The 23,804-nt window shown below is 39.9% G+C and overlaps 1 protein-coding gene across 3 annotated transcripts in view; it reads left to right on the top strand.

The window, feature by feature from the left end:
* SEMA3D (semaphorin 3D) overlaps window positions 1–23,804 on the top strand; it is a 143,814-nt gene that overhangs the window by 109,051 nt on the left and 10,959 nt on the right. For all 3 annotated transcript variants that reach the window (XM_071552746.1, XM_071552745.1, XM_071552747.1), the window contains exons 12-17: window positions 5,386–5,608; window positions 8,572–8,660; window positions 10,458–10,499; window positions 11,721–11,878; window positions 13,984–14,048; window positions 16,267–16,406. In XM_071552746.1, the coding sequence (XP_071408847.1) occupies window positions 5,386–5,608; window positions 8,572–8,660; window positions 10,458–10,499; window positions 11,721–11,878; window positions 13,984–14,048; window positions 16,267–16,406 (717 nt within the window). The remainder of the gene's footprint in view (window positions 1–5,385; window positions 5,609–8,571; window positions 8,661–10,457; window positions 10,500–11,720; window positions 11,879–13,983; window positions 14,049–16,266; window positions 16,407–23,804) is intronic.

Below are 23,804 nucleotides of genomic sequence, written 5' to 3'. Positions count from 1 at the left end.
CTGCACTGCTGGACTACAGATGCATCATTAATGAAAAGGATATGGTTTTACATTCCCAAATAATTGTCACAATTTTAATAGGTGTTAGATCCAGCAGCGCTTACTGAGTTCACTGGGTGGTGTGAAGCACTATGCAGTTTGGCAAATTGGAGGTTTATTTAGGAGCCCAACTTCTGGCACCACCTTTTGAAAATCTTGGCCACATTTCCAACATAATGTTAACACAGTCACACCATGTATCTCAGTATTGTATGAAGTCTACACATCCAGCACTCTGCTAAGCTGCAAATTTATTAAGACAAGCAAAAAAAGGCGAAAAGCTTACATCTGTGTGGTGTTGTTAATTTAGAGTGCATTTGCTTTTATTTGAGAAAAAATAGCCTTAACTTACCAACTCGTGACTACATTTGGATAGAAATAACAGGTGAGGGAGTAAAAGGCATCTCTGTAGATAACCTGGGATCAAGACTTAATCCAGAGTGATTATTGTCAATTCTAGCTCACACAGAAGGCATTTCAAAAACTATTGAATTGATTCTTTAAAGTTTTGTGCCAGAGTTTATACAGCAGTTGAATAGAGATGCTCTTAGCACCTCCAGCTCTGCTTCTCTAGGGTTTTGTCTTTTGTTGGTTTATTTTTCATTTCTTTTCATGTATTTTTATATCAAGTTATCATTCATGGCGGCAAAGGTCTGAGCAACCTCAGAAGAATAAACTGTATGGTGAATAAGTTTCTTGAAAAATTCTTATCTACCAGTACTAATTTGACTAATTGAATGTGATTAATTTTGCTTGTTGTCAGCTAATGAGAAGAAAAACATCAAATCTGAGCTGGTTGTTTAGAATTCTCTTTCAGAAAGAGAAAGATAGGCACCCCCTCTGTGCAGGTCACACGCAGCCAAGATAAAAACCTAGGTCAGGAGACATAAATCCCACCCTATTGCAAAAGCAGGATATGCTGAGAGAGCACGGTGGAGGTACCATAGAACTTTTATGGAGCCATATTCTTTTCCAGTCCATGTGAAACAACTCCACCAACCTACTCTTGTGACATTTGAGATAAAAGCCAGTCTCTTATTGTCTCCATTTGGGACATGTCACATATCTGACATAGCATCTGCTGCTGCTGCTGGGAATAAATGTCCTCTATGAACTGGGCAGAGAACACCAGTATCATTATCATGAGACCTGCAACAGGATGTGAACTCACATTTTTAGAGATGAAAGGTTGCTTCACTCACCCACTTGACCATGCAGCCTTTACCATCCTACATCCTATTGATAGCTAGGAAAGGAAGCACAAGCCTACAGGAATTGTTATGCAGTGATGGGTGGATGCAGCTTTAGACAAGTGTGTGAGGACTTTGCCAAAGGGTGGCCAAAATTAATTTCTCATTCCCCTGTTTCATCCATCTTGCCACAGTGAGTGATGCCTCTGGAAATAAATCCCCCAGCCAAGCATAACAATGTCACACCTTCCCAGCTGTTCTTGGTGGTCATGCTGTCTTAGGATAGGATCCAAACCCACTGAAATAATTGGAAAAGCCCTGTTAACTCAAGTGGATCTCTGGATCAGACCCTTAGTTCTTGTTTCTAGTAAATTAACTGTGCAAACTGGCAAAAGGTTTCCTGGTATCATGCATAGTAGGATTTGGGCCTTTGGGATTACTGTAGCAGCTCTATAATTCCCTATTGTTAGGAATTTTACCCCAGTGGTTTTTATTGAGTGATATCATTGCTCTCATCTTCCTCTGCTGATGCATTTTTGGCAAAAATCTAGGAGATCTTAAGACCCAAGGAGTTCTTTCCATTTTTTCACATAGAAATGGACTGCTGGGATCAAGTTGTGAATAGGTGAACAATCAGCAGGTTTCCAGAAGTTTCAGACAGTAACTCAGAGTAGTAAGTGAGAATATGAACCACAGAAAATGAACGTACAAGAGAAAATCAACCTCTAGTACACAGTGAGGAGGGAGACAGTTCTTGCATGGTTGGGGGAATTCAAGAAGTGTATTTGTTTCTCCTCATATATAGAATAAATTAATGCAAAACTTTGACCTAAAGACAATTAAAGTCATCATGCATGTTTCTCTCTATTCATTCCAATAAATTTTTGTTCAACACCTGTAAAAGTAAACATCGTTTTGAAATCAGTAGGCTTTTTGAGGTCTGATTGTGGTATAAGCAACAAGGACTTAGACCTGGGTTGTTCTTAAGGATGAAAATGTTCATTCCTGAGTTACTGCTTATGTGGAAACTGCACACAGGATTCAGTTTCTGTGTAGTTATGGTGCTGTCTGAAACATTTATCCTGTATTATGATTTACTTTATTTTTTTGTCCCAAAGTCTATTTTTTGTCCCAAAGTCATATTTCTTTGTGAAATTACTCAACGGATATTGTTATCTTCAAAAGCCAAGCTGACTACAACCCACCTCAAAGATATAACTTTGCAAACGCCTTAATTTGTGAAAGCACAGCAGAAAACAGAATGTGGGAGATCATACTCAGAGAGCCAGAGGGTGAAGTTCTTACAGGACTGTTAATGTAAACTCCCTAAGGGTACCTCATTGCAATATGTGTTTCCAATGGAACTGTTTTGTTTTGATTTTTTTTTCAATAGGACTTTTCTTCTTTCTTACTTTTGAGTGGTTATCACAGAACAATCCAACCCTTTTTTTTCCTTTACTTGTCAGTTCTTTCACATCCATAGATGAAATTCTATAGTGAATCAAAACCATTGCTGAATGTGTGATGGAATTTATCTTAATTCAAATTGGCACAGATTTGCTGTTCATGGGGAAATTGTCAAAATCCATTAGATGATTCAGGGGCCTAAGACCTTTCCTCCGTAAACAATTTCAGATCTTTTATGAAGATGGGGATGCACAGGCTTAACTCTGACAGATTGAAACAACACTAATCAAGTGGACACTTGCACAGGGTCTGTCAGGTCTCTAGATAGCCATAAAATTCAGTCCAAGCAAGGAATGTAAATAGGTTATAGGCTATTAAATCAGTCAAGCTACAAGTCTGTAAGTAAAAGCAGAGGTCAGGTTCAAGTGCAGACCTACAGTCACTGTGCTGTTGGATGCTGATGATGCTCCAAACGGCACCCCGACTGTGGCAGTGCTGTGGCAGTGTTTGGGGTCCAAGGCAGACCAGGCACTGACCCCAACAAACATTTCAGATGTGGCCGTAGATATGGATGTAGAACATCAGCTGATCTGTGCTCTACTGGCCTACATGGTTTCTGAACATACAGGTAGTCTCTGATACTTCTGAGAATATTTTTCTCAGTCAGAAATTTGTGTTTAGTTTTTACTGCCTTTACATTTAGGGTATTTATACAGGGGCACATTCGCATAGAACTGTGTATGATGAGAATCTTTCGACATTGTATTAGATTTATTTACTTCATGAAGAATTCATCCTCACTAATGTGCAAGTCATACCTGAATGTGCTGAGCAGGAGCTATGTTTCCTTTATAGGCAGCTCTATCACAGCATGAGCTCTGTGCATCCCTCAGCCCAGGGAGTGAGCAGGTAGTGGAAACCCAGGAGAGACAGATCCTGGCTGCTACTGAGCCCACAGGGACAGATTCACCGCTGGAGGCTGATGCTGTATAGCTGTGAGAAGGGGGTTTACCAGCAATGGAAGAAAGAGAAGCTCAGCCTTTGGCACTGTGTGTGTTGTTCCTAAGGCAAATGTTTTGAATAATGCCAAACCTTCCATAGTGGAACAAATCCTAACTACAAGCCCTGAGCTGTCACTGTAGATTGAACACATGTCAAACTGGAAAGCTGGGAATATGAAGTAAAGTCTTCTCTGTTGAAATTGCCTTAAAGGAGGACTGCATAAGTACTTCACAACAAATCTTAGCTTTCTCCTGACAGACTTCAAAGACATTACTTGATCACATCTCTTTTATCACAGTCTGTGTTAGGGCTCCACCTGGCAGGAAACACAGGCATTGCTTAGTTAAAAGTAGCATTAAAAAAGAAGCAGTCAGTTTATATGTAAAAGAGTGTCACCAACTGGAATAGTGTCTTCAGTTCATCTTATCCAGGATTTCTAGTTCCCCATTAACACATCTAGATACCTCCAGATTAAAAATGGAATTTTTCTCAAACTTGGATTAGAAACTAAGTGTAAAACAAGAGATAGACGAGATGAAAACTGCCATGGGAAGAAAAGCAGAGATGACTCACCTTGCAAATACGTTGTTGGGCTCACCCTGAAAGGCACAGAAGGGGGGAAAAAATGATGGAATTTGAAGAGTTAGGTTTGTGAGTGGTTTTCAGGCAAGATGTGTGAGATCCAACTTACTCTGTGTAAGCCAAAGAAATAGCTGAAGTGGTTAGTTTGTCAGTATAGGTCTAAGAGAAGTGGGAATCAACCTCTGTACTAATTGAATGACACTGGGTAAGTGTCTGAAGGAATAAATGCTGCAGCAGGTTTTCTGAACCAGAAGAGGATGAGACTGCTGCTCAAAGCTAGAGAAAAGGGTCTTGCAGCAGCTGAGCCATGGGCCTGGGTCAAGAGTGTCAGTTATGTGGATAAGTAAGGAAAGTCACTTTTGAGAAATAAGGGCTATAGGGATCATCTGGCACATGCAGAATCTCTCCTTTTCAGGAAATTAAGCACGGGATGTAGGAGGTGCAGTTCATTGAAAGTTATGGTTTCCAATTTCTGGCCATATACATGGAAAAGATAGATGTGGGTGTTTCAGTCTGGAAAAATGAACACAGTTAAAGCATTTACTAGGGACCTTCTATCACAGGATCCAGCATCAGGACATGCATGGGAGGATCTTCCCAATTGTGACTCACTTTGTCAGCATGGCAGAAACTTGGCCATGGAAGAGGAGCAGAAATATTAAAAGCGAAAAACCCTTGAGATGCTGCACTTCAAATACTTGAGCTCTTCCCACAGCAGCCACAGGAGGGCACCCCAGTCTTGCTGTTGGCTGCCCCTTGCGCTGGTACTTGCACTGCTTCCTCTTGCGTGTAGCAAATTTAACTGCGTGCTAATACTTGTGCCTTGAAATGAGAGCTAGAGAGCATGACAGTTCTCCTTCCCTCTAGTCTCAGTCTCCTTGTCTTTGTAAAATACCCAGCATGACATTTTCCTGTGTGGCAGGGAGTGAGAAGGTGGAATTCATTGGAGATGTACTGAGCCCATCGTGAGAATTTCTCCAGTTTTGGAAAAAAGGCTTCCAAAAACTGAAATATTGGTGACCAAGTGCTGTTTCGGTATAAGAAAAATCACTGAGCAATCTGAATTCTTACTAGCTTCACAAAGACGCTCATGGAAAACTCGATTTCTTCTTTTACTTCTTTCCTAAAATTCCTCTGATCTTCTTGTTCTCTCTCTTTCATTCAGTGCCCTAGCAAAACCTATGATCCACTCATAAAGTCTACCAGAGACTTCCCTGATGAAGTTATTAGCTTTATTAAGCGCCATCCACTGATGTACAAATTGGTTTACCCAGTGACGGGAGCACCAGTGTTCACTCAGATCAACGTGGACTACCGTCTGACTCAGATTGTGGTGGATCACGTCATGGCAGAGGATGGGCAATATGATGTTATTTTCCTCGGAACAGGTATGAGAGAAGACTTCCACCATCAATCTGCACAAACCACATTCTTTTAGAATGTTTTTTTCCAAGCACATCCTGCATAAACCTGTTGATTAACATCTTTTTTTCTATGCATGCAGCTTCAGGAAGCCTTTAGGCACTTCTGATTCTGTTCCAGGTCTTCATACAAATACAAAGACTAGATTAATTTGTCAGATCAAGAGATTACTACAGGTGGGATTTGTGTAATTTCTGGTAGCCAGGTGATAAACCAGTTAAGGGTCAGAGTACCTGGAGTTTCTTAACCTCCAAGTACCATGCAGTACCAATCATTACATTACATTGTGGTCTGGCTCCAATTCCTGCTGAAAGCACATCAATAAACAATTAAAAAACAACCTTAATAACTTCAAGGAGTACTTCCTATTATCAGTAGAGACATGATGCTTCAGCATTATGTCCCATGCGACAATGAACAATTAAGAAACCTTTCAATTAAGCAATTCCACTCAACTAGTGTTAAAGATATAAATCAGCAACATGGTATCTCCAAACATGACAACCAGGATTAAATAAAGAGAGGTTAAACTACTCTTGTCAAAGGATAAAACTACTTTGCAGTTTTTCTAATGATAATTATGTCTATTTACATTTTTATAATAGATATATGCCTTAAGGAAAAGGTCGAGTTTTACTATAGTAATTAAATTTAGAATCACTGGAAGAATCACCAAACAGCAAGGTATGCTAAGAAATGATAACATACCTGTTCTTAACAGTTCTGAAGTAATAATCTAGTACCTTACTCTACCAGAATTTTTGGGGTTTAATAATAATTTGATATTCTCTTACTCTCATTCTATATGGGTCTTATAAACTACTTCTCACTGGTAGATCTGAGTGCTTTAGTAAGGAGATCATTGCCATTATCCCCGTCTCACAGAAGGTGCAACTAAGGTTCTTGGAGGTGACAAGGTTTATCCAAGTGCAGTTGATGAACTCCTGCCATGAGCTGCAGGGAAATTAAGATTTCAGTTTGAATCCTACCCCAGTGTCGTTGGGTTGCAGGGCATTTTGTCTGACCCGTAGCAGATTTTGTCATACAGCACGGTTTGATATGTATGAATATTCTGAAGTAATTTGGAGAAAGGAGTGAATTGTCCCCGAGCATCATCTCTTTTAAAGTGTGAAATGTCTCATCCTTCAAGAGTTTCCCAGCTGCACTATCAAACACACAGTCCATAGATAGCCTCTCTCTTGGACTGTGTATGTTTTTCAGCAAAATGCTTTTCACAACACTTTCCTTCCAAAAATAGACAATGTGAGAGTCCCTCTATGACCCCAAGTCAGAGCAGTGGTGTCAGAGAGAAAAGCACAGTTTCATAAAAAAAAAAAAAGAACTTTAAAGTGCTGTTTTCTTCCCTTTTTACTGAGAAGGCTGGGAATGAGCTTTAGCCATGATAATGTAAAATCCTTGTTGCTTTCTGAAAGCAATATTTAACACAGTCAACAAAGAAGGAAAGAGAACCCATTCCCAAGCTGTGTGATGCCTAGGATTTGGGAGTGCTCACTACAACTTACTTTTCTTCTGATAAAAATAAAAGTAAAAAAAAGTAAAAGAAAACAGAGCAAAAGTAATTTGAAATTTAGCTGTCTGAAAAGATAGACTCACTTGTAAAAATACACAAAATACTGTTTTAGTGGCTCTACAGGTTGCTTTCAAATGTTTGCTGTCTTCCATTATAAAGTTTTTCATAGGAATAAAGTTATATTGAGAGACCAGCAACTTGAATACTCCCAGGTACTTCTCTGGCCCAGCACTGATAGTAACTCTTCAAGTGTAAATAGTCAGGTTTAGAGGTGTCAAGGCCGGCAAGTACCATGCAGTCACTAGATGGCAGTCCATAATATGCAAACATTTATTTTTCTGTAGTGCCTTACTTAAAAGTGAGTTTTCTTTTCCAGAAGTACATAGTTTTGTTCTATTTTGTCCTCTAAATTCATCAAGGAAAATAATTAACTCAAAGATAAAATTTCAGCTCTTATATGGAGAGTCTGAATATGGATATAAAAAATAACCCAGGAGGTTTCGAGCAGCAGCATATCAGTAGTTTATTATAAGCTTGAGTGTACACAGCCAACTTGGACATATACAGTCTTTGGCAATTATGTCAAAAAAACCCTGAAAAAAGCTTTCATATATAAGGCAAAGTGAAATAATTTTGGCTTTGATTGGTAATAAGATCTTCAGTAATTTGGGAAAACAAGAGTGAAGATCTCATTCTTTCCATTATAGTGTATTAATTTTCGTCGTTTCAATGCCATTCATAGTGCTTAGAAATAAGTTACATGGTATCATTTCCACATGCCAGCACCCAGTCCACTTCCTCTGAGCATTTTTTGAGTTCTTGTTAAGGCCACTTGAGGTTCACTATTGCATAATAGTCTGACATGAAATGAGCAGAAGAACTCCAAAGAAGTAATTTCTGTAATGATTAAGATTCATATGCTGCATGGAGATTTCTGTCAAATATTTCCTTAAACGAAAAGATAAATGAGAAAAAGTGCATTGCTTATTGCTTAACTCCTATACTGGAAGCAAATTAATTCTGTAAAAAAGAAGAAAATAATTTTTTGCCAATTTAGTTCCCTGAGTTGGCTCCCTTTGGCCAGATGGGCCCCAATTGTAGCTCAAGAAAATGAGCAGCATGGATGTCTTTGCCTGTATCTGTCTGTGTGTTTGTGTAGCAGGAGCATTAGACCATCCCTGCCAGGAGCAGCCTACAATTGTGTTGGCTCAGCCATACAGTAAAACCATAAATGTACCGCATAGAGCTCTGTAGACAGCAATAGATACAATAGAGATAGATGTTGTTTGAAAGCTTGAAATCCTTGATGGATTAGCTTTATCCACAGGGCACGAAATAGAGAGGCCCATATATATTGAAACATGACTGTGGGTTTTACATGATGAACGTTTGTTTCAGATGTAGGCACAGTCCTGAAAGTTGTGAGTATCACAAAGGAGAAGTGGACTAAGGAGGAGGTGGTCCTGGAAGAGCTGCAGATATTCAAGGTAAGCATAAATAGCCACAACATCAATTAAATATTATTCAGGGGAGTTTATGGCCCAAACTGACATTGTCTGTCTGGTTATTTGTTTACTGGAACTAGTTCAAGTTTCCAGAGGGACACTATGTAAATTTTTAAATGCCTAGGCAAGTCAATTGAAAAATGTCCAAAACCAAACAGACCGTGATTTTTCAAACGTACAGAAAGTCTTGTTTATTCTGCTTTGTTCTAGTTCGAAATCTTATTATGATCTCAAATTTTTTTATGAGTATTATTTTATTTTTAATGTAAAATTTTCTATGGCCCATAGCGGTATGGAAATATTCTAGATGCAATTATATTTTTTTTTAAAACAGACAAACAAAATTTCAGGGGGGGAGAGAAATTCTTTAAATTAGCAACATTATGAATTGAAAGCATAAGAGAAACAAAACAAAGTTAGTTTTGATTATCAATGTGCTTTAATGTATTGGTGAAGGCTAATTCAGTATTTTTGAACATTTTGATTTGTTTATTCTGTAACTGGAGCCCTGCTAACACCAGTGACTTCTTCATAAATACAGCTTGTAAAAAGCTCAAGAGTCTTTCTGTTGCACGGGCACAATTTCTGATTAACTTCAGTGCTGGTGAGGGAGGTGATGTCAACATATCATTACACTGGGAAAATGGGGACCTTTGTCTTCCCTACTGATTTGCTTTTCAATTTATTAGTTTCTTCTTCATTCTTCTCATGTTATATATCTCTGCTTCAGTTTTCACCTTGCTTTTCCATCAAAATTTGTCTGCATATATGGTATTTTGATTACTTTCTCACATCCTCTCTCCTATATGCTATACATGGTCTTAGCCCAAATTTTTGTCCATACTGAATAAATGAATTTGAGGCTTAGAGACTTTTCCAACTGTAAGGACATAATCATTAACAATTATTTCAGAGTTCCTTTCTCCATCTGCCTTTTGATATGGCGTGTGTGTGATGAAACTTTGGCTTCAAGGATCTCTATGTCTTCTTCCCACTGTTTTGGACACCAGTTAAAAATATCACTCAGAAAATACCAAGTTTACTCATTGGCCTGCCAAGTAATCAGGAGTTCCAGTTTGTGCACCAATTTGCTGCATTCTTAAAACATAACGTCAAGGGAAAATACGCCATATCATATTTAAAACAAAAAAGAGGTTATTTTTTTCTGCTCAGCAGACATTCCTTCACATTTTTATTGGTAACATTTATAACTGTTACCTCTGTGGTTTTGAATCCAGAGAACTGAAGAGAGTGAATAGCTGAAAAAACCCCATGCCTTATTTCTTCAAACTGCATTATATTAAACAATAGGCTTAAATTAATCATCTTCTGTTGGATGATAGATAATACCCTGAGCTTTGGCTGTTCTTACATCAGTTACTGGCAAAACTTTCACTGTCTTTTATAGCAGTGAAATATATTCTGTAGCAGAGGATCTACTTTTATATCCCTTAAATGGCATCTAAGCCTATCAATTAGTGCTTAATAAGACCTAAAGTTGTTGTGAAGGCTTATTGTCCCGGGTGGAGTGGATAGCAAACTCTAAGAATTAAAGCCATGTTCCTCCTTGCAGCAGGGGAAATTTATGTGACTTCTTTTTCAAGGCATGAATTTCATGGTTTTCTGCTCTTTTTTTTCCCCTTCCGTATTTGTTTGAACCAAGCAAATGAAACTGTAATTTTGTTTACCTTTTGTATATTAAATTCTGCTCTCTTTTTCACTCTCTTTTTCAGAACAGGGAATTTTTAAACTAATACACCTTACTAATTTATTTTTCAGCATCCTTCATTTATCTCCACCATGGAGATTTCTCAGAAGCAGGTAATCACAAGCCCATTTACTTACTGGAGAATATGTGGTACACTGAACACTTATTTCCATGTGACACCTGTTACTTACTGGCTGGGCTTTCCATGGATGGCTCTTAACATGTATCTGGAAGGAAGCAGATATGTTTGAACTTGTTTGCCTGCCTAATTCATGTTTGCTTACAACAAATAGTAATTTGTATACCCAAGCTGGTAATTATTCAAGGAAACAAGTCTTTAGTCATGTGGTAATGGGATTTGTGAGTGAAGTCAATGCACATTGTTTTTATGGCCTCTCGAAATACTAGTCTCTTTACAATCTAGTAATAAAGTATTACTATTATTGTTTTTATTTTTATTAGTAGTCAAGGAAGATCAGGGCCTCGTGCTAAAAGCTGTGTGCACACAACCAGTCCCCCTCCTCTAAAACTGCAGCCTAAATCTGGGTGGTCCAACCCTAGCAGCACATGGGCCAGTTACAGTAGGGTATCTCCTGATGGGAAAGGATTTTATGGCAGCTCCAAGCTCTATGACAGCTACGTGCATGTTCAGGAGGCAGTGGGACACCAGAGCCACCCCTCCCTGCCTTGCAGAAGTGGCCAGAGCAGCCCTGGCCCAACACGCCTCTCTCTCACAGGAAGAGGTATTTTGCCTTTCAGGCACGCACAGCACAGCTGGGTCCCATCTCCCCTGAAAAAAGGTGGCAGGCCAGCTGGAGCTATTGCATGAGCCAGCTCCAGCTTGGACCACCCTTGCCTCAACTGGCAATCCACTCGCACTTTGGGAAGAGGGGAGTAACATTAGCCCCATCCTACCTAAGCATCTGAAGCAGAAGATGAGGGTTTATTCACACAAAGTCACTCCTGGTTCCCATATTCTTAACACCATGGCTATCCAGCCCCTTGTTTTTCAATGAGTTATTAAGCCATTCTTTCCATAGTTTGCTTCTGATTTTTTATTACAGCACAAATCTAAAGGTGTAAGGGTGTTGAGTGCTGGTGTCTTTCCAGGACCGGAGTCCCCTTTCCTCTCTGCTGTGTTGTCAGGGGTGGATGGGGACTGGCCAGTTCACACTGAGCCCTGAGAAACATTTTACTGTAAGGGGGAATTATCTATTGTTTTGTAAAATCATGGAGGAGGTTGAAAGTCTGCAACTGTGGCACTGAGGAAGGGAACTTTTTAAGCAGGCTACTTGGAGAACACTTCTAATTAATTCGCTTTGCCTGATTTGCAGCAACAATTGTACATTGGTTCCAGGGATGGATTGGTTCAGCTCTCTCTGCACAGATGTCACACGTATGGGAAGGCTTGTGCAGACTGCTGCCTTGCCAGAGACCCATACTGTGCCTGGGATGGAAACTCTTGTTCCAGATATGCCCCCACTTCTAAAAGGTAAGAAAAAACCCAACATGCTGTAAAAGATCCTGCTGCTTGCAAGAATTTTAGATGTTCCAATTCATAATGTGTTGCTTTTTTCACTTAGCATGTCATTTGCCTTAAAATCTGATCATACTCTGGCCATGTTTCACATTTCTGCTCGAAGAGCTGTGAAGACAACATAGCTTTGTTTAAGTATGTGTGACAGTTACTTGGCTACTGCAGCTAACATCATAAATCCATCACTTTCCTTTTTTTATGCTGAATGCTTTAAGGCACGAGATGCTCAGATGGAGGTCCAAGTTGTGGCTAACTCTGCCTGAGAGGCAAGAGCCTCTCATAAGCTTCTGACCTTTTCATAGGGCACCACCATAGTTAGATGTGCCTTTTGTGACCGGACTTGCCTATCCCGTGTCAGCCTTTTTAGCCATCAGCACACTTGCAGCAAGCGTGGGTAAAGCCCTTCCTAAATCTTTGTTTGCAAAGCCTAGCCATGACCATAGTTAGAAGGCAGAGTTCAACACAGTATCCCAGAGTGATCAATAATAAAACACATTTAATTCCCTAACCTAAATGAACAATTGTATTTGTGGTCTAGCCATGAGAGGGAGACAGAGATTTAAGCACCATGGTTTGACCACATTTGGAGCAGCCTTTCCACAGTGAAAGAAACTTCACCTAAGTTTTCTGTTATCCGCAGCTAGGACAGCACCATGGATCTGGACAAAGGGAGAGCAGACTGCAGCAATACAGTGCCTAAGTTGCTGGATGTGTCTCTTGAACTTTTGGGTAGATTTAGCTGGAGCCAGTGTCCCTCACAGCCTCTTCATTCCCCTTTGGACAAATGCCTCATGACAGTAATTCTTGCAGTGAGTGAAATTGCAGTCTGAACTCAGCCTCTGGAATGACACTTTCTACCTTAGGGGTCACAGGGCTGGGTCCTGAGCAATTAAACTAACCATTGAAGTTAATGACTCATGGGTTATGGTGTCAGGGAACTTTATGTGTTTTCTCTCATAGCCAGAGCAAACTAAATTCAGAGAAGCAGAAATGAAAGGAGAAAAGCAAATGTTCAGGCTCACTGCAAAGTTAGTGACACATGAGGCTTGCTGAAGTCTGAGGTGGGCTGGGACACAGAGATTGATGATCCATGCTTTTTAACAGATGTGCAGTTTGGTGGGGAGGCCAGAAGTCCATGGCTCTAAAATAAAGGATGGGTGACTGGCCCTGGGAATACTCCAGTAGATCAGTTACTTGAATATTTTCCTTCTGTGCAGCAGCCTATGCTTCCAGCATGTACAGCTTTTGCACAGTGGACAGGTCAGCCTTGGGAACCTGCTCTCTGTCAGTCATTGCTCTGCACGCAGGAGGTCCCACTGCTGTTGCTTGTGAGGAAACAACCGGTTCCTTCCTGTATCTCCAATTCTTCTACTAAAGAATTAAAATGCAAACTTTTTATTTTAGCTCTTGATAGTTAAACACAATGATACACACAGACACTCAGAGATTAGCAAGTAACTTAGTTGTGGAAGGGAGTAGATCATCTCAGACTGTTGCCTTGTGTTTTTTCTGTCCATAAAGATGAAAGATAATCAGATTTTTCAATTGTTTGTTAATAAACTAAACTAGATGCTTTTCTCTCTTCATTTTAACGATTGATTTACTAGTCATTATTACTCTGGGACAATCTTGAGCTCAATTTTGAATATCACCTGTTAAACCTCAGATCTTTTTCATGATCTGTAACATTAAGGATGTTTTTAGGTATATCCAAGACAGTCTACCCAACCAAGAGACCCATGCTCTTAAAGCAGGTTTAGACAGTCTTTCTGTCACTATATTACACACTCTTTGTTTTAGTCAGATTTTCTTCTCTCAGTTTTTCTCTTTCCCCTCCCAGTGGTTTTCCCAAATAACAGGCTCTTCTCTTGATGTCAATTGTACAAATCTCTCTAGGCCACATGCTGCTTTGAGGGTAAGGCTGGTTTTAGTTAAGACTGTAATTGTCAGCAGTAGGGTGGGAGCACTGCAAGTACACATCTGCTGAGCTCCTCTGTGTTTGTTGTTGAATTCCAGCAATTATGTCTGAAGTGTTACAAGTTTGCATGCTCTTCCCATAGGAGAGCCAGAAGACAGGATGTTAAGTATGGAGACCCTGTTGCACAATGTTGGGATGTGGAAGACAGTGAGTATTTTTCACCTTTCTTGTTCCTTTGTAACTTACACAACAGAGTTCACTATGAGGGTCTGTGTGTCTGCAAAAACTTGCTGAGCTCAACAGTTGCCTTTCCCACAGTTCATATCCATTACCCCTCCCACAGTTAAATTTGCAGAGCCAGGGCTGGTAAAGGACAGTCAACATGGGAGAGCACCTTTGCATCTCTTGTGAGTGACTCTACCCATCATGCACACAAGGCAAGGAGATGTGCCCCTGACACTAAAACATCACACATGTCCCTAAAAGTGGCTAATGGGGTGTGTGTGATGTTTCATACAGAAACAGGACAGCTAATCCCACAAAAAAACCACAGGGGTGAACAGGGAACATGCCATCTTCTCCCCTTCTGCCACAGACACTTGACAGACGTCCCAAGGCTCAGCTGCATCTGCCAAACCACCCCCTTCCCCTTCCCACAGCTACTTAAATACTCCAGTTATTAACAAGAACCTACCCCCCTTCTCCCTGCCAGCTTTCCCCTCCATTTCCCACACCCTCTTTTCAGATGCCAAAGGGTCTGGCTTGCTCCTTTGGCATCTGCAGCCCTTCTCCCGCAGTGAACACTGTCAGTACGAAACCCTGCGGTTACACAGCAATCTCTGTGGCAGCATAAAATAAATGAATAGCATTCAAACCCAAGCATGGCTTTGTCTGGGGTTCTTCTACTGCTTATTAAAGTGAACAATCCAGACAAAACAGTATTGATTGTATCACTGCGTTGAACACTGGCTTTGGGACAAGCCATGCCTTTCCATTGATGTCCGGTTATTCCATGCCGCTGTGGTGCTGGGTGCCTGCTGCAGACCTCAGTGGGAGGCAGTGCAGAAATCAGAGCTGCTTGCCACAGGATCAAAGCCTGAAGTCTGTTACACAGTCTAGAGGGATCTGACTGTATGTGTATGCTTGCAGACATAGTTAAAAAGTCAGGGTAAGATCTCATTTCCATCAAAGTCAAAGGCAAAACTCCTGTTCATCCCAAAGGCCACAATTTCCTCACTTGCTGCTTGCCATGACTCTCCAAACACTGGTATCTGAGACTGTGCAAAGCTCGAGGTTATAGCAACCCTAACAGAAAGGCTGAAAATGTCACATTTTCCTGGAAGGATAAAGGTATACTGGAAGAGTTAGCTTTATTGGACAAATCTGAAAGGACTTAGCACAGAAATTGGTATTAATCCTTCACCCTGACATAGTGTCACCAATAGCAATTTTATCTAACTCAAGGTGACTCCTGTGTGCCATAAAACCATGAAGCTGACCTGTGTCACTCCTGATTCTTGGCTTTTCTATGCCATTTGCATAATTAATAGCATTATGACCCCAAAACCTTTTAAATTCAGTGGTCCACTGAGTTTGATTCCCTTCCAGAGAGTTCATTGGCTGCATAAAGGCATTTGGCTCTACTGAAATCTCAGTGGCACAGTTAAATAATGTGGAGAGCTTGAATTTCTGTAGATCTCATATAGGTACTTACTATATTGAAAGCATAATTCCAAAATTGTATTCATTTTACCATTGAGCTAACTTTGGACTTAGAAGACACCACTTCTTTCACCTTCCTTTCTGTTATTTGCGAGGCATAAGAAACAGCTTTAGTCTGATGCTAAGGCAGATAAGACACATAAGACAGACTAGAAAGGTAAGTGAAGATGCAGAGATTAGAAATTATTTGCCGAGATTTACAGAAGACCAAGAAAGGAGTCCAGATGTCCTTATGGGTCCCTCAGTGTTTGGTCTGAAACATGCTACAGAGAATTTCAAATTATACTGATGGAAGGTAAACTTCAGTTTACTTTAGCACTGTGACTCCTTTAAAGTGCTTGGAATAAACAGACCAGACCATACAACTTCACTTTAGCAGCTTTAGCTCAGGTTTAGTAGTTGCATTACTTAAAGGAGAAATACAGGTCAGATTTTAAATTCCTCAAAGGTGAAAGCCCCAACTTTAAAACAGGGCAAGCTCATGATACAGATTTTATTGACCTGCTTAAAAAACAGTTGCAGGGAAAGAAGGTTAGCAGCTGCCTCTAAATCCTCATAGTTATAGTTTAAGCTAAAAGTTAAGTTTCCTTTTGCTTTTTTATAATTCACTCACTCTTATAGCATCTGTTCTGAATCAGGCTATTTTCCCATTGCTTTAAAAAGCAGGTCAGGGTTAATCTCCTCTACCATGTTTGCTTTCCAGGCATTAGTCATGAAACTGCTGATGAAAAGGTGATTTTTGGCATTGAATTTAATTCAACTTTTCTGGAATGTATTCCTAAGTCCCAACAAGCCTCTATTAGGTGGTATATTCAGCGATCTGGAGAAGAACATCGAGAAGAGGTAAGTTATAGTCATCAAGGCAGGTTTCCTCTACAGAGAATTCAGCTGAGCACTGAGAGACAGGAGTTATAGGAATTAGTCATTTTACTTTTCCTTGCCTCACCTTAGGTATCACATAGCATTCTGCTATCACCATGCAGAGGGGAAGAGCATGCAGAGGGGAAGAGAGAAACCATTTGCACTGTATCAGAGGCAGACTTCTATATCTTCTTGACTTACATGCTCATTCAATTTAAAAAAAAAATGAAAAAGGAAAAAGATATAAATTAGTGGTAAAAAGTCAAAGCCATTTTGTCCAGTAATTAACACAACTGCTTCTGTAAGTAAAAGTATGTTCAAAAGCCTATGTTTCAATAAAATCTCAGCATTCCGTTATCATGATAAGCAGTGTAGCTAAGAACTGCACGTATGGCTTGCAGCTTCTCTCTATCTCTCCCTAGAGGAGGAATGATCTGTGTGATTAAAAGCATTTTACTGGCTTTTTTTCCTGTTAGGGGATTCTGAAGATTTTTCTTAAACATCACTCTGCTCTGGTGCAGAGATGTCAGGTTAAGGATTGTACCTTGCATCTGGAATAGAAAGCAGTGAGACTCGTGATGGCTTTTAATTCCTTTGGGAGATAGGTTTGGGGTCATCACTGGTGGAGAAGACCTGAAGAAGCCTCCAGGTCACTGCATACTCCCTGCACAATTTCCTGATAATTTCTCTCTGAGCTAGTGACAAAGGGGCTCTCTGACATGCCCAGAAGGTCAGGAACTGGTTTGGACTGGGTTTGAGTGAGTTTCAAACCTCAGGAGTTTTCATAGCCTTTCTTTTACATGAATGATTTTGTGTCTGAGGCCAAGTCCTGCTGTGATGGCAACCATGGCAACGGGGAAGGAGAAGGGAAATGAACTGCCCTTTCAAAGGGGCTGGTCCCAGGTGCTAGATACGCTTTTTTGTTAAGTGTTCATCCGAGGCAAAATTTAGTTTAAATGATGGGAACTATCAAACATACAACTGGTCTTTGACATTCATCCTATGAGACTTCCTGAGTGCAGAAAATGTGCAGGTCCTTTCTAAAGGCTGGGGAGATCCAGGGTAGGGCAGGTGCCTGTGAGAGCATCACCTCTGGGTGAGATGTGATACATGGAAATAGCTCCAAAGTTGCAACCCCAGTTAAGTCTTGGCACAGGAAGCCAGAGTTAGGGGATACAAGACACTTCTGATTTTCCACTAGATAAGACAAAAACCCCCACAAGGCTGTATATTGGCCATAACATTTTTAACTAACTCCCCTTTTCTTATACATGTGTGAGATTGGCCAAGTTTTTCTCCATGCTGGGAAAAAAAAAAAAAAGCCTAATTAATTTATAGACACAGGTGCATTAAACACCAAAAATTACTGATTTGAAATACCATGTCTAACCTGCGTTATAGCCTATACCCAGCTAGAAGTGTATCAGCATTTAAAGACCTACAGGCATTCATTGTGCTGTAATGGATTTACCTTTACTGTCCTGTACAGGAGACTCTGTACTCCCCTTCCCTAAGGCAGCAGTTTGTAAATGCACTTACATATTTGATCAGGGAAGTAAGTAGAGTACTTGCTTAATTCTAACCATGTGTTTAGGACTCCTTTTTAAGTAAGTTGAAGCAGATAGTTAACAGGGGTTTGAGCTTTTTAGGGGGGTTGGGGTTTTTTGTTTGTTTCTTTTTCCTGCGTGGTGTTTTTTTGTTTTGTTTTGTTTTCTGAAAGGGAAATTATGCCAAGTTTTGAGGAGACTCAAAATTATTTAAAAATAATGTGTTGCAACTCTACTATGTGCCTGAGTTTCTCAAAAAGAGCTATAAACTTTGCATAAAACAACCAGTTCCCTGTGAATAATGTAGTATTTCTATATCATAAGAAATCACACTTTCAAGTCTTGAAAGCCTCTTTCGATGGGCTGCTTTTGAGTTTTATATATGTCAATTTAGGAAAAAAATATTATCAGTTCATTTTCTCATAAATCACATGTTCCGATAGGCCTCTACAGGTCATGAAACCAAGCTCAAGCTAACTTTCTTACTTGATTTTAAAACAAACTGCAGGTCAAACCAACTGTTGAGCAAAGTAACAGCAGGCTAACTTACGTAGCATAGCCTAAATTAAAGCTATAATAATTTTTATCATACTTTGTATTTCCAAAAAGGTTGTTGTGGCAGTGACTTGGCCCCTTCTGCTTGTTCTGAGCCAAATGCCAGTTGCCCAGGCACAGTGATGTCCAGTGCTGCAGGACTGCCCAGAATGACAAGGATGTGCACATTGTGAGGGAGTTAGGGAATGTGTGCACATGGGTGGTGGCATTGGAAGGTCCAACAAGCCCTCAGTGTTCATCTTTGCACATTAGCAGCCTCCTACAGCAGTGTTTACTGGGCTTGCTCTGCTTAAACAGTCTGACATTAGTTTGTATGAGAAAAGTAAATCTGTGCTGAAAGGCTAGATAAACCTTTCAGGCAGATTTAGAAGAAGATTTGAAGGAGAAATCCACACAGATTTTTTACATTATGAATGTTAAAAGTAGGCAAATACTTTTTTGCCACATATTGTGCCTAAAGCCATAGCAGTGCTTCTGTGACCTAGCTGTGATAAAATAGAAGTTGGAGCACATGTTCCTCAGCTCCTTGTGTTGCTTTTGTTAGTTGTGGGGTGATAAGGTTTTTTTGGGCTTTGTTTCAGTCTGCAGATAATAGCCCATAGAAATGCATAGGCACACATTGATGATTAGAGAATCACGTCATTTAAAGAGTGTATAGTTGCTAGGTTTGTTTGAATCCTGTCAAAAAATTCTATAGTAAAAAATTTCTAGTCTTTTGACCCAGGTAACTTTCAGCATCCTAAGAATTTGAACTCCTGAGCAAACACCTTGCACATATCATATTGGGAGATACAATTTTTAGAATAAGAAAAGAAGGTTTCTGTTTACTTTTTAAGATAAAGATTGTATTCTAGAAATTACATGTTCTCAAATGCCTAAAGTTAAATTCCTAATTTCATGTATGGGTGCCCAAATAACCAGGTATGTAGAGATGCTGAACAATCACTCCTATTTGCTGGAATAAGGGTGAAATCATTAAAATGTTGATCCCTTGAGAATTTGTGAATCCATAAATTGAGCTTTTCAGGTTTTGTAACTTGACTTTTCAGTGGAAATGATTTCATCGGTATAAAAGCCTAACTGGAGGCCTTCCTAGAAAATCTAAAGATCAGAGAAATTGGCTTTCTTTATGAAGTATTTCAATTTGACAAAAATATCATATGTGACAGAAACAATATGATTATATTTAACGCATAGCTTGATCTTTGCTCAACCAATGCCTTACCAGAACTTTTCCCATTACAATTATATTTTCAAGTCTCCCTCTCTCCCTTCCTGCAGCAGATTTCTCAAATAACACTGTACATTCTTTTAATGCATGTCTTAACGGTGTAACTTATTGTGATGACGATACCATGCTTTGCAAATGACTCCATGCACCTGGAACTTAGGTTACGGATTTTTAGTTCCAGGGCTGGAACTGTAATGTCTCAGCAAGTCTTTAAACTTGGCTTTACAAATAGATGGCTTTGCACTGTCCCAGACATGCACTACAGCTTCCTGAGGGAAGGAAAAGGGCAAAATCCAGACTAGATGGGAAGCGTTTGGCCCAGCAGGATGTCCCCGACATTTCACCCTTGAGGTCATGGTTCAGAATGTAACTTCCAGGCAGAGCAACCTGTGGGGAGGGACAGGATCTCCTGTGGTACAGAAGCTGTCACCAGGTCATTTTCCTGCCAGTGGGAGTACATTTCCCTGTAGTTTAGGGCTGTTTTAAGGTCAGGAGTCAAATATCTAGTGCTTTTGTGGTTAGCATTGCTCACGCAATTGATCATGTTTGTTCCTGTGCGTGCAGGGTTAGTCACTGAGATGACGGAGAGTGTTTCAGTGCCTGGAGTTCATAAAAAGCTCTGGGGACATCATCTGTTCATAATGTCTTAAACTGCTGAAGCTCTCGGAAGCTTAAAACAGATACTATATTTCTCAAAAAAAAGTCCTGGGTTATGTATATAATAATAGGTGTCAGGACTGCAAAGAGCAAATGCATGGCTCTCTACAAAGCCATTAGTTTTGACACCTCATGGCTCTGAAAAGCATTAGGATGCACTTCACCCTGTGTCTCATGTGGCTCCAGATCTGCCAAGCTGCCACCTGCCCTGGCAGGGCACAGCACAAACTCTAGGGTCTAAAGTGACAGAGTAGGTGCAGATCACTTATAACTCTGTTGTTCCTCCTTTAGTCATACCTGAGGGTGAAGATAATTCCACCAAAATGGATGAGGACATTCCCATTTCTTCTTCAGTCATTCTCACCCTTTCCATATTCCTTCCCCACATCCCAGGCTGTGGTTTCCTGAAGGATACTATTTAATGACCGTCTGATATTTTGGTAGATAGAAGAGTTTGATTCACTTTTGGACAAGACATTTTGCAAAGTGCAACATTTGGACCTACTTCCCCCATCAGAACAAAGGGATGTTGTTTCCTCCCATATTTTAGGCAGGTTTTTTTCAGTTTCTCCAAGATACAAATTTCTATATATTTTTGTGTCTGGAGGTTTTTGCGTCATGTTGGTGACCTTCTTTGTTACAAACATCTGGTCAGCAGCATCTGGTGAAAAAAGGCCAGGGATCCAGTGCCAGCCCTGAAATATAAGAGTTGGATGATTGCTGAACAACATAGAGAACATACAACAAGGACTGAATTACCAGTAGTACCTTCTGTCAGAGTAGTGTAATTCAGTGTTTGAATCCTTAGGTCAATGAGAAAAAGCTTAAGAGAGTGGAAAAAAAAATTCACTCAGCAGCCTAGTACTCGGACTACTTATAGATCTCATGCTTTCATTCTTTTGTTTTATTATAGGACTCAGTAGCCTTTTTTTTTTCCTGATACCTTGAGTTTCTTACATAAGATCAATATTTTTGACAGTTTCATGGGAAAAAAGAGAAGTAACTCTGAACTGATATGTGTAGTGTATGACATTCTGGTTTGATTTCGATATATTAGAGTGGGTAGGAGTTTAAAATTCTGTCTCAGAATAAGAAGTAAGAGTAGGCTTCACCTTGAAACTATTTGGAATCATGGGTTTTCATAATGACATTGTACCAGCAACATTTTCCTCATTTTTCCTGAATCTGTTGGTAAATAATAAAAAAAAAAGTTAAAAAAACAACAACAACAACAACAAAAAAAAAGAAACAGAAATTAAGTCTACAGCTGTGTTGGAGCTAAATGAATATTTTCCCATACAAGAAAAACAAAGTCATGTGTAGCAGTACTGACAGAAAATCCTAGAGTGATCTTTATTTCCAGTCAAATGATGAGGATGAAGAACAGAACAATAGGAAACCAAAGATGAACGTGAATTCTAAGCAAATGTTCCTCATTTTCTTTTCTCGCCCTCTCAATTTGTTCAGGGGTTGCAGCTAACCCATGATTAGTCCAGCTTTACCTCTAAAATTTTTTCACATGGTGATTAATGAGGGAAGGCAGGCTTTGAAGCCACTTTCTTCTCCCAGACAGGTGCAGTGTTTTAACTGTGAAAGAGTTGACATGTGAATTATTTGTAAAGAGGGAGCTATCTAAACACATCATTAGCAAAGGACAGAAAGCATTGACCTAACCTGGTGCCACAGCACTTTCAAATCCTTGATTGTTTTCCAATTTACTGATTATTTAAAGATTTGCCATCATTAATGGCAATGTCTATATTTTTTTCTCCGTTGTTAAAATTCAGGTTGTGAAGATCCTGTGTTAGATTTGCATGGTGATCTTTCCCCTTTGTGAGATATTGCCAGTATCTATGGCACATGCCACATTTCAGGCAGTGTCATTTTTAGTAAACTTGCATGCTTATCATGAAGGATGAAAAGTACAATTTGTTGATACAGTATTGTCAAAAATCTGCTCCCATTTCTCTAAGAAAAGAAAGCTAATGATAATCAATTGCTTCATTATTTGTGGTATATAATGTGTTTCTTCTGGAACAAAACTGTGTCACTCATGTTTAAATTTTATCTTATTCTCAAATTTAAGCACATGTCAACAAACTTTTATTAATTAAAGACTTTGTACTTCTGAATTGTTAAATCCTATTTACAAATATTTTAGAAGAGTTACTGATTTTGACACAGTGGGTATGAAACAGTGAATCCACAGTTGACCAAAACAAAATTGTGTCTTTTATCTAACTAGTGTTTTCAAAAACTAGTCTCCTCAAAATTTAAAAAACTATGTTACATCTGTAGGTCAGCAACCAATGACCACATTAAGCTTTCAAGTGAACAGTGAAAGATCTACTACTAAGTAATGAAATGCCAGGTGTTTATGAAACTCCAGAGCCCTATGGGGAGAAAGTAGAGAGGAAAGACTGGAGGAGTTCTGAACCTATGGGTAAAACAACATAAACAGGATACTAAAAAGAGAAGTGAGGGGGAAAGCAGTAATGAAGTGTTGCTCAATATGTGTGAAATCAGAGCCATAATTTTGTGCTGCCAGAAAATAAGAAAGGAATGAACAATGAAGGCACAGAGGAGGAGGTGACAGTCGCTCTAAATCAATATCCAAGGTTAACACAGGACATTGTTTAAGAGCACTGCTTCATTAAAAATAGGAGTCGTGATGGGCTGGGATTAAGGGACACAGCTGATTTAGACTGTTAGCTTTCTCTGTAGTATCCCAAGGCAGATGGGGGACAACTCCATCAGTCAACACGTTTATGACTAGAAAGTGCTGGTTGCTACACAAATGGTAAATAGTTGTGAGTAGCAGGGTGCTGGACTTGGGGGTCCAGCAATCTTTTCAAGTCTAGATCTGCCATTATTCTGCCTTTCTTTCACTGAAAATAGGCGAAGCTCTAGTGAGGGCACGGAGGACTGGCACCCAGCCAGCCAAAGCAGCCAGCTGGATATGTTCCAAGTGTAGGAGGTACACAGCTGTCAAGATGCTCTAGACTACAATACTGGCAGAGCCACTGACAGGCAGATGCTACTGCTGCGATTGCATCAAGCCGCAAGCTCAAAGAGATAAGTCCTGTTTTCACTCAGTCAATGTGGGAACTTGGGCTTTGCACAGTGCCTTATGAAACCCAAATGTCTGGAAGTTAGCTGCTGTTTCCCATACTCTCCTCTAAATTTCTCAGATTTGGGTCTTCTTGTTGTCACGAAGCCTGGGCAGAAGAAAGAGGGATTTCCTTGTCAAATTGCAACAGCCAGATCTCAAGACTATTCCACCTGGCCCCTGCTCCTGGTTCTCTCTGTGGAGCACAGAGGAGGAAGCATCTTCCCTACTCATATTTCTACCTACATCTCCTTATTTATGGATATATTTATACATTTTAT

The sequence above is a fragment of the Pithys albifrons genome, chromosome 3 (assembly GCF_047495875.1).
Source record: "Pithys albifrons albifrons isolate INPA30051 chromosome 3, PitAlb_v1, whole genome shotgun sequence".
Taxonomy (NCBI): domain Eukaryota; kingdom Metazoa; phylum Chordata; class Aves; order Passeriformes; family Thamnophilidae; genus Pithys; species Pithys albifrons.
This window is presented reverse-complemented; position numbering and strand designations above follow the sequence as displayed.